Here is a 16,649-nt window from a genome sequence, read left to right as displayed (position 1 = left end):
GATCCAGGCCAGGATGCTGTTGGCCTTCTTGGCCAGCTGGGCACATACTGGTTTATGTTCAGCTGATTGTTGATCAACATCCCCAGGTCTTTGTCTGTTGGACAACTTTTCAGCCACTCCTACCCAATCTTGAGAATGCACATGAGTGAAACCAAGTTAGGAAACCCATGGCCACTTTTTTAACCTGACTGTTGATCTGTGTGATTCTCTGCTGCTCTACTTGTGGCTTTTACAGAGGAGATCGTTGCATGTTTAATTCATCACTGTGACAGCTTCTCTGTATCCTGCTGAGGACTTTGGATTGAGGAAGTAGGTCATGCCCCAGTGGTGGGAATTGCTCACCAATTCACTTGGAAAAAGGTTTAAGTGTTGATTTCGTTTCAGTAGAGCTATACCTTTGTTTAGAAACCAAACTGCTGATCCAATCATCTCTGTTGTATCTGGGTCTTTTTAAGAGCAAGCTCCGTCATTACAAAACCTTACATATTTAAATGGCTTTAAAAATGGACTTATTGCTACAGTACAATGAGGTCTTTTGCATACCTAATTTGGGCTATGTCTCTGTCTTTGCCTGACTCCTCTCACTAAGCTACAAACACTTTCTCCCTGTCTAGTAGCATTTATTCCATCAAAATTGAAGTCAAGTGTTTGCTGGAATTCATGGTGATTAAAAAAAAAAAAAGTGGAGGAGAGTAGTTTGGGTATAGAACAAAGAAACCAGTCTATATCCAGCGGGATCATGGTTGTGCCTTAATTAGATCTGCCTTGTGAATGTAGGAATTTGCCATATCCCATGAGGCCACATATCTCTGCATTCAGTCTGTATTCCATCCCCAGCCTGTGGTGGAGGGCTCCCTGGGTGGGGTTTGTGTACCCTCTGTGCCATGAGTCGAGAATCTGAGCTTTCTGCTTCAAGGCAGAGTCTCCATCTCATTCAAAACCCACCCAGAAGTATTCCTGTGTGATTTACTCTGTGTGATCCTGCTCTAGAAGTAGAGTTGCATTAGATGATCTTTAGGGGTCCCTTCCAACCCCTACCATTCTGTGGTCTCCAGAAGTTAAATAGGGATAAGATCTAAGTAGATACTTTGCTCTGCCTTCCTACAAGTATATACTTCTGCCCTGCTGAGGACCACACCTGAATACTGTGCCCACTTTTGGGCTTCCCAATTCAAAAGAGACAGGAATCTGCTGGATGGAGAGCTATGAGGATGACTGGGGGACTTGAACATCTCTTTTATGAAGAAAGACTGAGACACCTGGGGCTGTTCAGTCTTAAAAAGGCTGAGAGGGGATCTGACCAATGTCTATAAATATCTGAGGGCTAGGTACCAGGATGAAGGTGCCAGGCTCTTTTTGGTGATGCCCTGTGATGGAACAGGGAACAAAAGGCACAAGCTGGAACACAGGAGGTCCCACTTCAACATGAGGAGAAACTTCTTTATTGTGAGGGGGCTGGAGCCCTGGAGCAGTCTTCCCAGAGAGGTTGTGGAATCTCCTTCTCTGGAGACTTTCCAAACCCATCTGGATGCATCCCTGTATGACCTGCCCTAGGTGATCCTGCTTTGGCAGGGGGGTTGGACTGGATGATCTCTTGAAGCCCCTTCCAACCCCTACCATTCTCTGATACTTTTCTGTGCTAAACTGTTACATTCACAGAATCACAGAATCACCATGGTTGGAAAAGACCTCTAAGCTCATCAAGTCCAACCATTCATAGCTGAGTTTTTTAGGGGTCCAACAGAGGGTGATTTATTTGTCCTTTCATACAGATGCCACTGTAGGGAAGCTTTCTTTCATTCCTTCTGCAGGTTTCTTCCTCAGTTGTTTTTGCAGGCTCTCGTTCAGCAAATACTGATGAGGAACAGGGCTGCTAAGTCATTTGCATTGCCAAGTTACTGCAGTTGCACAGCCCTGAAGGTTCACATGGCCCAAGTTGTGCTGTCACTGTTTAAACTGAAGATCCCACTGAAGCTGTGTGAACTTTTACCTCCCTTTCAATGTCAGGATGTGGCTCCTTGTACAGGGTAGTCCTCCCTGCCTCCTTACCAATTGTAAGCTGCTCTCCTCCCTTTCCTCGAAGATAAACCTCCTTATCTAGTTCCTTTCTCTTGACAATAATATTGTAGAGAGAAGAAAAAATAATAAAATTAGGTCTTGGACCAAAATGTTGGCGATTAATTATCATGATTGTGCAGCTACCTTTATGTGTAATTCATGTCCCCATTGTACAGACATGTGAGGCAAAATATTTCCTCCCCCATAAAACAGACCTTACAGGTTCTCATCTTGCAGGAAGTTGTCACAGAAAATGAAACATGACCAAAACAAAACTCCACCTCTTCCTGAATTCCCAGAATTTCTCTACAAAGGTCTGTCTACAGACAGCATTCTCTGCAAATTCCAAAGTAGCTCAAGGAAAAAGTCAGAGGGGTACAGAGGTCACGATCACATATGGGTTGATGGATTTGTGCTTGTAATTAACTGAGCTGTAATTAACTTTCTTTGGTTCAGTTATTGGACATCCATATTTTACTTCCATAAACTTTCAGGGAATGATGGAAACAGTGCACATCAGTTTTGTCAGAGATCCTAAACCTTGTGTTGCTTACATAGATTCAGAGGTTGGAAGGGATCTTAAAGATCATCCAGTTCCAAGCCCCCTGCCACGGGCAGGGACACCTTCCACTAGCCCTGGTTGCCCAAGGCCTGATCCAACCTGTCCTTGAACAACTCCAGGGAGGGGGAATCCACAACCTCCTTGGGCAATCTGTTCCAGTGTCTCACCACCCTCACTCTAAAGAATTTCTTCCTAATATCACAGAATCATTGAGGCTGGAATAGACCTCTGAGATCATCAAGTCCAGCCTATGACCTAACACCACCACACCCACCAGACCATGTCACTAAGTGCCACATCCAGCCTTTCCTTCAACACCTCCAGGAACAGCGACTCCACCACCTCCCTGGGCAGTCCATTCCAGTGTCTAATTACCCTTTCCATCAAGAAGTGCTTCCTGACATCCAACCTAAACGTCTCCTGGTACTAAACATCATGAGCTGAAGTAAAAGGGGAAATATCCTGCAGTGAAACACTTGAGCTACTCCTCTAGCTTAAGTGTTTGAAGAGTAGAGAAATTATAGGAACAGAAAAACTCTTGACCTGCCTACTCTTATTTAAAATTGAAATTTGACTTCTAATCACCTTAAACCATCCTGAGCAAGCAGCCTTGGCATGACCTTTTGCTTTCTTAAGCTCTTGCTCTAGATGGGGTTGGACTAGATGATCTTCACAGGTCCCTTCTAACTCCCTCTATTCTGTGAAGCTAGCTTGGGAATGAAAGATCATAAATTAACTTTTTAAATAGCATGATTCTCAGGCTGCCTCAGTTTACCCTTTTTGGGGCAGTAAATATAAATTGGGACAATTTTAAAGAAAGAGTTTAGAATTTGAACAAAGAACTCTGACTGAAGCAATACCTGAGTCTGAATAATTTAGATGGTTAGGAATTTAGGAGTTTAATATTTCAAACACTTAAAAAAAAAAAAAAAAAAACAAAAACAGAGAGAAGTTCCTTAATTTGGTTAAATAAACCCTGTAAGGATATGCAGTGTTACATTTAGGACTATTTCTATTCTACAGAGTAGAACTCTTCAGTGATTTTTGAGCTTTAGAGTTCAGAATTTGACCAAATAACTTCAACTGAAGCAATACCTGAGTCTGAATAATTCAGTTGGTTAGGAATTTAGGAGTTTAATATTTCAAACACTAAAAAAAACCAAAGAGAAGTTCCTTAATTTGGTAAAATAAACTCTGTAAGGATATGCAGTGTTACATTCAAGGCTATTTTTGATTATACAAAGTAGAACACTTCACTGCTTTTGAGTTTTAGAGAAAGAGTTCAGAGTTTGACCAAATTGCTTGAAATGAAGCAACAGCTGAGTGTGAAAAATTTAGATGGTTAGGAATTTAATATTTTAATATTTCAAACACTTCAAAAATACACAAAAGTTCTTTAATTTGCTTAAATAAACCCTGTAAGAATATGCAATGTGACATCCAAGACAATTTTCATTCTGCAAAGAAGAACTCTTCAGTGATTTTTGAGTTTTAGAATTCACAATCTGACCAAATAACTCTGACTGAAGCAATACCTGAGTCTGAATAATTCAGTTGGCTATGAATTTAATGTTTTAATATTTAAAACACTTTTAAAAATAAACTGAAGTTCTTTAATTTGGATAAATAAACCCTGTAAGAATATGCAGTGTTACATTCAGGACTATTTCTATTCTACAGAGTAGAACTCTTCAGTGATTTTTGAGCTTTAGAGTTCAGAATTTGACCAAATAACTTCAATTGAAGCAATACCTGAGTCTGAATCATTTAGTTGGTTTAGGAGTTTAATATTTCAAACACTTAAAAAAAAACCAAAGAGAAGTTCCTTAATTTGGTTGAATAAACTCTGTAAGGATATGCAGTGTTACTTTCAAGGCTATTTTTTATTATGCAAAGTAGGACTCTTCAGTGCTTTTGAGTTTTAGAGTTCAGAGTTTGACCAAATAACTTCAACTGAAGCAATACCTGAGTCTGAATCATTTATATAGTTAGGAATTTCATATTTTAATATTTCAAACACTAAAAAAAAAAAAAACAACAACTTTTTAAATTGTATTAAATAAACCCTGTATGAATCTGCAGTGTTGCACTCGAGACTTTATTTATTACACAAATTAAAACTTTGGAGCTTTGGAGTTTTAAAGAAAGAGTTCAGAGTTTGACCAAATTACTCCAACTGAAGCAATACCTGAGTCTGAATAATTTAGATGGCTATGAATTTAATATTTTACTATATAAAGCACTTTAAAAAAATAAATAGAAGTTCTTTAATTTGGTTAAATAAATCCTGTAAGAATATGCAGTGTTACGTCCAAGACTATTTTTAGTCTACAAAGTAGAGCTCCTCAGTGATTTTTTTGAGTTTTAGAGTTCAGAGTTTGACCAAATAACTTCAGCTGAAGCAGTGCCTTGAATCTGGGTAATTTAACTGGTTAAGAACTTAATATTTTAATATTTCAAACCCTTAAAGTAAACAAAAGTTCTTTAATTTGGCTTTAAAAAAATTCAAGATACTGCAGTGTTACATTCAGGGCTCTTTTTATTATGCAATGCAGAACCCTTCAGTGCTTTTTAATGATTACACAGAAACTGATTCTATATTTCTTGTTGCTGTAACAGAACTTGGGAGAGCTTCCTCAAAGTAGTTTTGTTTTTCAATTTTATTCCAAGGTGACTCATGAAGTAAAGTGGGGGGAGGAGGGGCACTGTGCTGAGTACAGGGCTGGTTTGGAAGGCTTAATGATTTTATCACACATTAATCAGATACCAAATGAAAGCTCCAAGGCATCAGAAACTGTCTTTGAGTCTGTCTGTGGCTGCAAAGCTCCTAGCACCAAGAAGTAAGGGTCAGGAGTTAAGAGCATACTCCAAGCACTCCAAGCCCCTGTGCCTGGTCAGGGAAGAGGGTGAGAAAGGAGCAGCAGAAACTGTCTGGGGCTGCAAAGCTCCTTGCATCGAGTTCAGAAGAAAGGCTCAGGAGCTAAGGGCATATTCCCAGCACTCCAAGCCCTTGTGCCTGGTCAGGGAAGAGGGTGAGAAAGAAGCAGCAGAATCTGTCTGTGTCTGCAAAGCTCCTAGCACCAAGTTCAGAAGAAAGACTCAGGAGCTGAGGGCATATCCCAAGCACTCAGAGCTCCTGTGCCTGGTCAGGGGAGAGGGAGAAAAAGAAGCAGCAGAAACTGTCTGTAATTCTGTGTCTGCAAAGCTCCTTGCACCAAGTTCAGAAGAAAGGCTCAGGAGCTAAGGGCATATTCCCAGCACTCCAAGCTCCTGTGCCTGGTCAGGGGAGAGGGTGAGAAAGAAGCAGCTCTGAAGGGTTTGGAAAAGCCAAGCCAGCCACACAGAGGAAGCTGCACAAGCTTGTGGATCTTACAATACAGCGAGCATAAGGCTCCTACTATATTTAGTCCCTGTTCCCTCCCCTCCCTTTCCTTCCCCTCCCCCTTCAGTGCCTATCGTTGAGTTTGAATTGTGGAGTAAACTGTCATTCAGTTAATATCTTCTTTTTATTTTTTTCTCTTATGGCATCCTAACTGAACAAGATAAATTACGTTTCACACGAGACCAGAGTTAAATATAACCACATTCCAACGATGCTGGCTTAACCTTTTCTCTTCCAAATGATTCAGCCTTTGTATAGCAGAACGTGATTCATCATTATTGTTTGCATTTTTATTTTCCTCTCATGCCTGAATAGAACGTTATCCTCCAACAAGTTTGTTGTGAATAAGCTATTCTTAATTGGTAGCAATAAATGCTTTGTCTTGACATCTGACACTTTGGCTTAATCCCTATAGAATTATAGAGGATTCAGATAACACTGAATGTTATATTTGTTTAATATTTGTATTTTCAGGGTTTGCCAGGGCTGGAGGGTCCCCAAGGTCCACCTGGCAGGGAAGGCCAAAGGGTGAGTAAACTTGGCTGAACAGCTGGGGAGTGTGCTAAGTGACCTTGATGTGCGACTTCTTTCGAAGCACCAATAAAAACCAGAAAGGTAGCAGCTGAGAATGAAGCTTTGCTGACAAGAAACTGAGCTTTGGCAGTTGAGGTTTCTCTCCACTCAAAGGAGATGTAACAATTTCAGCCCCCTGAAGTGTTTTCATGACTGGCAGCACAGATGTAGGTGTTGTCGTTTGTGCAACCTGTTTCTGCTGGAATTCTAAGGGAAAGAATATTCCAAGGGAAAGAATATTCCAATTGCTGACATTTTTTATTTTGTTGCAGGGAAAAAATAGGGTTTACTAAGTCCAATATGTTTACAAGTATGAATTTAGGGTCATTATCTGAAATATTAAGTCCAATATGTTCAAAAGTATGAATTTAGGGTCATTATCTGAAATATTAAGTCCAATATGTTTACAAGTATGAATTTAGGGTCATTATCTGAACTATCAACAGAAACCAGAACCAGTGGCCCAAGTTTTGCTGCAGATGCTGTTATGCAAGTGTCAGAGCATTTATACACAAAGAAGTGAGATATAGTAAAGGAGGGGGGGGGAGAGATTATTTAATTCTCAAGTTTATTAATTCTAATTTTACTATAACAGAGCAAAAATTAATTCTAATTTTACTATAACAGAAACTCAAACAGTTTCTCTTTCCTGTGTTTTATTTTCCCTGACTTACTGACTTGAGTAGTTCAAGAGAACAGGTAACAAATACTTCTCATTATCTTGACACAAGATATAATTCAGTTCTGAAAGTTTGGGGAGACCTCATTGCTCTCTACAACTACCTGCAGGGAGTGAGGAAGGGGCAGCCTCTTCTCCTTGGTGGCAAGTGACAAGAGCAGAGGAAATGGTTCCAAGCTGCACCAGGGGAGGTTCAGGCTGGATATTAGGAATTATTTGTTCACAGAGAGGGTTCTCAAACATTGCAATGGTCTGCCCAGGGCAGTGCTGGAGTCACCACCCCTGGGGGTGTTTGAGCAGCCTCTGGACCTGGTGCTTAGAGATATGGTTTAGTGTTGACCCTTCAGTACTGGGTTGAAGGTTGGACTGGATGAGCTTTGAGGTCTCTTCCAACCAAATATATTCTGTGATTCTGTGATTTTAGAGAGTTTACCAACTGCTTTGTTCCTGAAAGTTTGGGAAAGTAATTTCAAACTGAAACCTTTTCATATTTTTCCATGAGTTGTGCCCAGTTTGTTGTTTTGGAGCTGGGGCTCTCAATAATTCTTGCTTTGTTTAGGCATCTTAATATTTAGTCTCTCTGTTAAACCATCTGAAGTGGAAGACTTTAGTGTTACTCATCACTGATCTTAGTCGACCACACTGAATTATTAAAGACCAGTTTAACATTTCCAGTGCTAATAATAACAGCATAAAACTGTTCATTTTCTTGTAACAAAATGAGTTCTGACATCCAGGCCCCAAAGCTGTGCTTTAGCTGGGGTTTTAAGTTATGAAAAGAGTATTAAATTTCAGTTACATTGAACAGGGACATTTGCAAGCTGAGGTCCTTTATGTTTTACACTAAGGACTGAGGACCATTCAGAATAAAAATGTAGAAAGGGAGAATCCAAAGTGATGTGGTGGATGTGCTATTAAAGCATATTTCATAGCATATTAACTTGCAATTAAGGAGTTTATAATGGCTGTGAATCTTACTCTTCTGCAATTAAACATCCAGGATACTGATGAGATGTGGATCCAGTTTTAGCATATTTTAGAGGGCTTTTGGTTTATTTTTTGTGTGTGTGTGTGTGTGGGTATTGAGTCTGCAGGAACACAGTTGATTAGTTCTCCTATAAGGAATAGAGGCCAGAGGAGGGACATGAAGATGATCAGAGGACTGGAGCATCTCCCCTGGGGGACAGAGTGAGAGAGTTGGGGCTGTTCAGCCTGGAGAAGAGAAGGCTCCAGGGAGACCTTAGAGCAGCCTTCTAGTATCTGAAGGGATACTGGGGAGGGACTTTTGACAAGGGCTTGTAGTGATAGGATGAAAGGGAATGGATTGAAGCTTGAGGAGGGGAGATTGAGGCTGGAGATTAGGAAGAAATTCTTCAGAGTGAGGGTGGTCAGACGTGGGAACAGGTCACCCAGGGAGGTTGTGGATGCCTCCTCCCTGCAGGCAATCAAGGCCAGGCTGGATGAGACCTTGAGCAACCAAGTGTAGATGAGAGGTGTCCCTGCCCATGGCAAGATGATGTTCAAGGCCGCTTCCAACCCAACCCATTCTATGATATGATAAATGTGGCTGTGTTTTCAAGACAGCACTCTTTGAACTTCATTTTTTGAGGCAAAGATTCAGAGTTCCTACACTGTATTTTATAGAATGGTGGAGAAAATTATTTGGAGCTGAGTTTTTTGGTTGGTTGCTTGGTTGGTTGGTGTTTTCCCATGTTGCAGTGAGAATTAGGAAGTTTGTGCATTCCCCATGGATTCTAGTGTGAGGTGTCCCTGCCCGTGGCAGGGGGGTTGGAACTAGATGATCCTTGTGGTCCCTTCCAACCCTGACTGATTCTATGATATTTCCTGTTCACAAGGAAATTGGTAACAGATATTTTTAACCAATGAAATGACTCTCACTCCAATGCCTACACAAAGAAGAGCACTCATTCCTTTACAACCTTGGCCAATGCTCTGAGCCAAACAATGGGAGCAGCAAAGTGCAGAGCCTCAGCATCTGGCTTTGTCTTTTTAGCACTGAGCTGCTCACACCAATACTCTTTTCTGCTGGCCAAGCATTCATAACCCAGTTTGCAGTCTCAATTCAAATCCCACGTGCAGATGCATTTCCAATACATTTAATTACAGAGCCACACACTGTTTGTAACCAGATTTCTGCCCTGTTTGATGACAAGCAGGACAGTGCACATCTAATGGCTATTCAATATCCTTTGCTTTATTTCATTATGTGGGGCATGTTCCTCCATTCTCCTTCCAGGAGATCTTCCACATGATGTGGAGCTATTGGGCTTGTCATGGGCTGTGGTTTGAAGATTAAAGTTTCATATTGAGTGCTTAACTAACTGATATTTATTTCCTCCTCCTATTGATCAGACCTAAAAGTGATGCTGTGCCCATTTTGCAGATTGGACCTCTAACATCGGGGGGGGAAACACTGCCAAAATTAACCTCTCTTTAATTTGGATGCCAGACTTAAGAGAACTCAATTTACTTGTTTTATTTTTTTCTAATACTTTCCTTTCACATGGTACTCTTTTTATTCAAAGCTGTGCATCCCACTCAGCTCAGAATCACTCTGAGGGTTCAACTTCTTTGAAAGTTAGGCTTAGATTAATAAGGAGTGGAGAGGATTGATTTGAGAGGATTGATTTTATCTGTGAAAGTTAGAGAGATCTCCACTCACACTACAGTAAGCCAGAGGGAATTGAGGAAAATCACAGAACTGTCAGGGTTGAAAGGGACCTCAAAGATCATCCACTTCAAGCCCCCTGACATGTGCAGGGACACCTCACACTACATCAGGTTGCTCAAAGCCCGCTCCAGCCTGGCCTTAAAAACCTCCAGGGATGAGGCTTTCACCACTTCTTTGGGCGACCTGTTCCAGTGTCTCTCCACCCTCATGAGGAAGAACTTCTGCCTAAAATTTAATCTAATCTCCCCTCCTCTGGCTTGGATCCACTCCCCCCAGTCCTATCACTCCCCACACCCTAAAAAGTCCCTCCCCAGCTTTCTTGTAGCCCCCTTCAGATACTGGAAGGTCACAATTAGGTCTCCTGGGAGCCTTCTCTTCTCCAAACTGAACCACTCCAACTCTCTCAGTCTGTCCTCAGAGGAGAGCAGCTCCATCCCTCTGCTCATCCTCATGGCCCTTCTCTAGACACCTTCCAGCACCTCCAGATCTTTGTTGTAATAGAGGCTCCAGAACTGGACACAGCTCCAGAACTGGACACAGCTCCAGGTAGAGCACAAAAACACAAATTGAACACAAGAAAACAAGTTTGTGTGTGTGAGGGTGGCCAAATAGTGATGCAGGCTGCCTAGGAAAGGTTATGGAGTCTCCATCTGTGGAAATAATTCAGAAGTCAAGTAGACACAGCCCTGGATAATTGATTCTGCTTGAGGAGGCAGATTATACTACATGAGCTCCAGAGGCCCCTTCCAGCCCAGACAATTTTGTGATCTTTATCTAACCACCAATAGTTTATTCTCAGCACAGCTGCCAACAGCTTCGTTTTTAGGGATTCATGGGTTTATTTTCTGATCATTCATATGTACTTAAACAGCCTGATGCTTCTCTGTGGTGGTCTCCCTGGTTCCACTGATGCATTCAGTTCAAACATTTAGAAATCTCTCTATGCTACCACAGCCATATCTTGACTCTGGATTCCTTGGGAGGCTGCAGGTGTCCTAAAGTAAATATTTGGGGAACTACTTCCTTATTTCCAATTATTGTGTTTGTAATAGCAAATGCTTCACTTAAGAGGAAGTTATTTTAGCCTTATCTCAGAAATAAATTAAACACCTCATAAAACTGAGTCCTTTTTGTTGTCTTATCTCATTGATTTCATTAAAATCCTGTGTTTGGAGGGACATTGCCTTGGCCTTTGTGGCCATGAAGGCAAATGGTCTCCTGGGGTGCACTAAGAAGAGTGTGGCCAGCAGATCAAGGCAGGTTCTCCTCCCACTCTACTCTGCCCTGCTGAGACCACATCTGGAGGATTGTGTCCAGTTCTGGGCTCCCCAGTTCAAGAGGCACAGGGATATACCAGGGAGTGTCCAATGGAGGGACTGGAACATCTGTGTGATGAGGAGAGGCTGAGAGACCTGGGGCTGGTTAGTCTGGAGAAAAGAAGACTTGAGAGGAGATCTTACAAAGGTCTGCAAATATCTGAGGGGTGAGTGTCAAGAAAAAGGGGCCAGGCTCTATACTGTGGGACAGGACAAGGGGCAGTGGATACAAACCAGAACAGAGGAAGCTCTACCTGAGCATGAGGAGAAAGTTCTTCTACTGTGAGGGTGATGGTGCCCTGGAGCAGGCTGCCCAGAGAGGTTGTGGAGTCTCCTCTGGAGACTTTCAAGCCCAACCTGGATGCATTCCTGTGTGACCTGCCCTAGGTGCTCCTGCTTTGGCAGGAGGATTGGACTGGATGATCTCTGGATCTCATTATTGGAAGGAATCCTTGCAATCCCTACTGTTCTATGATTGCAATACTTGCCTGACATTAGTAATCCCTTTCCTCTGTAGGACTGCAAGTTGTTCTAATCCAGGATGAATCAAATTATTATGCCACTGTTGCAAAATTAAAAAAAAAAAAAAACACCCAAAAAACTCCCCAGGTAACTAAATGAGCAGGGAGCTGTTAGATGTCTCTTGACATATCTGTTTAGAGTGACATCCAAATGAATTTCAATTCAGATTGCATTTATCTGGTTTATGGAACTCAAATAATTCTTGGACATTATTTTTTTTTTCTAGCTCAGTGAGTAAATGTTGTAGTCAAGCAGTTGTAAAAGAAGCCTTATAGAGCAATAATTACTATATAGAAGGTCAGGCTCCTGGCACAGTGCAAATAGGATTTTTACACAGCCATGACTCTGGAGTTTTGGAATCTTCTTTAATCTGCTCAACCCTTCTTGGCTTTGATGTAAGTTGTTTTTAAGCATGCAGAGCTCCAGTCTGATGTGGTCTTTAAGTTGGAGTGCTGTGTGTTCCCTCACTAGGGCATTGAACAGTCTAAAAATGGTTAAGGTAAAAGAGGGAGAACACTTCCCTCCCTGGAGGTGTTCAAGGCCAGGCTGGATGAGGCCTTGGGCAACCTGGGCTAGTGGAAGCTGTCCCTGCCCATGGCAGGGGGGTTGGAACTGGATGAGCTTTCAGGTCCCTTGCAAGCCAAACCATTTTTTAATCTATTAATTTTCAGGTTTATTACCAGAATGCCTCCACCTTAGAAAAGTAAATAACCAGTAAGGTGTGATACAACTGTAAAAAAGGATAAAATCATATTCTTCCCACTTTGGCACTGAGAAATGGGATGAGAAAGGTGGTAGCTGCACTTCAGTATCTGCAGGAAGGCTGAGGAGGGACTGTTTAGAAGGACTTGTAGTGGTAGGATGAGGGGCAATGGTTTGAAACTGGAGCAGGGGAGATTGAAGTTGGACACCAGGAGGAAGTTGTTCACAGTGAGGGTGGTGGAACACTGGAACAGGTTGCCCAGGGATGTGGTTTAGGAAGGAAACCTTCATGGTCAAACTTAATGGGGCCCTGAGCCACTGGCTCTGTCACAGTATTACAGTCTCACAGTGTATCAGAGGTTGGAAGGGACCTCAAGAGCTCATCAGGTCCAACCCCCCTGCCAGAGCAGGATCACTTAGGGTAGTCCACACAGGAATGCATCCAGGTGGGTTTGGAAAGTCTCCAGAGAAGGAGACTCCACAACCCCTCTGGGCAGCCTGTTCCAGGGCTCTGTCACCCTCAGTTTCTCCTCATGTGGAGGTGTAATCTTCCATGTTCTAGTTTGAACCCATTGCTGCTTGTCCTATCACTGTGCACCACTCAAAAGAGCCTGGCCCCCTCCTCCTGACACCCACCCCTCAGATATTTATAGACATTGATCAGATCCCCTCTCAGCCTTCTCTTCTCCAGACTAAACAGCCCCAGGGCTCTCAGTCTCTCTTCACAGGGGAGATGCTCAAGTCCCCTAAGCATCCTCCTGGCTCTCCATTGGATTCTCTCCAGCAGGTCTCTGTCTCTCTTGAAGTGGGGAGCCCAAAACTGGACTAGTTGGAGGTGTCCCTGCTGCCTGCATGAGGGTTGGGCTAGAAGACCTTTGAGTGTCCCTTCCAACCTGATGCAAGCTCTGATTGTGTAATTTAGAAAGGGGAAGAGAAATTTGTCACTTAGAAAATAATTCTAAAAAATAGAAATTAAATAATACTTAAACAAATTGTGAATAAAAATTAACAAAGGCATTTTAATGTCTATTTTATTTTATTTATTTTATTTTATTTTTAATTGTAGAAATTAAAACCCTGGATTTTAATGGGAGAGAAGAAATCCTTTCACTTTTCAGATCTCATTTAGGATTTTCAGGCTCCCTTCCCAAATACTCTATTCTCAATGTTCCTCTTCATGTCTCTTAGCAAAAGGTTGAGCAGCATGAGGGAATGGGAAATCATCTCTCATGAGAGGATAGAAAAGGATTTCTCATCATTAAAAATCAAGGTGGTCACTATAAGGACAAAGAGAGTTGCAAAAAATATTTCTGCAAGTGAGTTTGAATTTAAAATGCACTTTTGTGACTGTGCTTGTAAAAATGTGGTGGATTTTGGGAGAGATTTGTTGGCACAGTAGGTTGTGGAATTGGAAAGTCAAGGTTGAGTGCAGGAATGCTTCCTCATTAGCAAGAAGCTCCTTAATGACTTCCAAAACAAGGGATTAGGATCCAATGTACTCTGTTCTTCTGTGAAAGGCTTTAGTGAGTTATGAGGGACAGACTTGCACTTGTCTTGAGCAAACAGCTTTGCTTCTTCTCTTCTAGCTTTGTTTCCTGTGAGTTTATGCAAGTTGAAGATTTAAGGGAGAGGTTCATTTGTAATGCACTGGGTACCAGACAAGTCTTCTGAGGAGCAGCTGAGGGAACTGGGGTTGTTTAGTCTGGAGAGGAGGAGGCTGAGGGGAGACCTCAGTGCTCTCTACAACCACCTGCAAGGAGTTTGGAGCCAAATGGATGTTGGTCTCTTCTCCCTAGTATTAGGAGAAGAGGAAATGGCTTGAAATTGTGCCAGGGGAGGTTTGGAGTTTGAGATTAGGAAAAATTTCTTTCCTACAAGAGTGGTCAGAGATTGGAAGAGGCTGCCCAGGGATGTGGTGGAGTCCCCATCCCTGAAGGTGTTCAAGAAATGTGTGGCCATGGCACTTTGAGACATGGTTTAATAGCCATGGTGGTGTTAGGTTGAAGGTTGGATGTGATGATCTTAGAGGTTTTTTCCAGCTGGCACAGTTCTATGACTCTGTGATCCTCAAGGCCAGGGCTAACAGAATTGAAGAAGGAACTGTACATTCAACTCAATCTTGTTACTTAAGTTGAAAAGTTCTCACTGGCTGCAATGCTGGTTTCCAAATTCAGGAAAGGGAATATCCAATCTCTAGGATTTCTAAAGGTTAAAAATGTAAACAACTTATCAAGTTGTGACATTACCAAAGTTAAGTGCAGAACTGCAGTTGTGCAGTCAGCTGGGTAAATGTCAAACACAGGAGGCTGCACATAAAGATAAGGATAAAATTCTTTACTTGGAGGGTGGCAGAGCCCTGGAGCAGGCTGCCCAGAGAGGTTGTGGAGTCTCCTCCTCTGGAGAGTTTCAAGACCCACCTGGATGCATTCCTGTGTGGCCTGCCCTAGGTGATCCTGCTTTGGCAAGGGGATTGGACTGGATGATCTCTACATATTCCTTCCAATCCCTACTATTCTCTGATTCCATGACTGCAGTACTTGCCTGACATTAGTAATCACTTTCCTCTGTAGGACTCTGCAAGTTGTTCTAATCCAACATGAATCAAATTATTATGATCCTGCTCTAGCAGGGAGGTTGAATTAAATCTTCAGAGGTCCCTTCCAACCCCTAGCACTCTGTGATTCTGTGAAAGGCTCTTTTCTGACCTCTGAATTCACACAGGCACTGAGACTTTTTTCTGGCTGGGCATCTGGAGAAATGCTCAGAGCTCCACTCTCCTAGCTGCATTTAGGTGCCCAAGGGGTAGGGGGTTAGGCACTCTGAGATGAGGACCTTTTCTTTCCACCTGCCTCCTGTTTTGGTTGCATTGGTCATTTGTCAGCCTGGCTTTGAGGATTATCCAAAAGAAGCCTGTTTTGACTTGGCAGCTGAGTTCCACAAACTTCATTAATCTTGCATGGTAACTCCAGGAGTTAAGACTTTAAAGCCCAGCTTCCTACTTTCTTTGGAACTAGTTACTGTGTTTTGAAATGTGATGATGTGCTTCAGGAACTGCTAATTAGTGGTTTCCCTTGAAAAATTCACTCAGGCTTCTTCTAAGAACTTTTCCTTTTGTTACTCAAGTGTGGGTTCTTTAAATCACTGATTCTGTAAATCCTGTCAGTGTTCTTACACAACCCTGCACAGTTTTTACCCTAAAATAATCCACACCTTATTTTCAGACACTAGGATTAGTGATTTTACTCTTCTCTACTCAGAGATATGCAACTAGATGGATGCAAGACAAGCATCCATCTCAGCAGCAGGGAGTTACAAGATAGACTGTGAATGGTTGCATTGTGTGTGGGACCTGCAGTGATGCTCAGGGGCAGCAGCTAGGCTCAGAGCAGAAGCTTATGGAAGGATGCACAGAGCCTCTCTTCTGGACAGCCTTCTACCTACTGTGAGGCAAAGCTCCTCAAGTCACTGAGATTAACAGAAGAGGCAAAGAAAGAGAGGAATAAAGAGTGCAGCTGAGCATATACTTCAGCTAGGCACTCAGCTGGGGTTTACTGAAGCCTATACCATTCTCATTAATGTTTTATATTTTGTCTTTTGGGGTTTTTTTTGTCCCTAGCCAAGCAGTTGTTATTTGAATGCTTCATGTGTGTATCATAGCTGAAGTTTGCCCTATGGAAAAGGGCAAAGTAGATGACCAAATTAGTCCAAAGTAGTTGAAAGCAGCATTTCATGAGGCATAGATCATAGAATGGTTTGGGTTGTAAGAGACCTTAAAGATCAGCAAGATCAGCCAGACCTTAAAAGGTTGGAAGGGACCTTAAAGATCAGCAAGATCATCAAGACCTTAAAGATCCATGCCCCCACACCATGGGCAGGGACACCTTCCCAGGTTGCCCAAGGCTTCATCTAACTTGGCCTGGAACACCTCCAGGGAGGGGACATCCACAGCCTCCCTGGGCAACCTGTTCCAGTCTCTCCCCACCCTCACTCTAAAGAATTTCTTCCTAATCTCCAGCCTAAATCTCACTTCCTCAAGCTTCAAACCATTCCCTCTCATCCTATCAGTACAAGCCCTTGTAAAAAGTTCCTTCCCAGCTTTCTTGTGGGCTCCATTCAGGTACAGGTAGGCTGCTCTAAGGTCTTCATGGAGCCTTCTCTTCTCC

At 42.4% G+C, this 16,649-nt stretch overlaps 1 protein-coding gene across 1 annotated transcript in view; it reads left to right on the top strand.

The window, feature by feature from the left end:
• The window catches only part of COL19A1 (collagen type XIX alpha 1 chain), a 204,041-nt gene that overhangs the window by 110,080 nt on the left and 77,312 nt on the right, over positions 1 to 16,649 (top strand). The window contains exon 14 of the mRNA XM_054394527.1: positions 6,477 to 6,530. Within this exon, the coding sequence (XP_054250502.1) occupies positions 6,477 to 6,530 (54 nt within the window). The remainder of the gene's footprint in view (positions 1 to 6,476; positions 6,531 to 16,649) is intronic.

The sequence above is a fragment of the Indicator indicator genome, chromosome 2 (genome assembly GCF_027791375.1).
Source record: "Indicator indicator isolate 239-I01 chromosome 2, UM_Iind_1.1, whole genome shotgun sequence".
In the NCBI taxonomy this organism is placed as follows: Eukaryota; Metazoa; Chordata; class Aves; order Piciformes; family Indicatoridae; genus Indicator; species Indicator indicator.
This window is presented reverse-complemented; position numbering and strand designations above follow the sequence as displayed.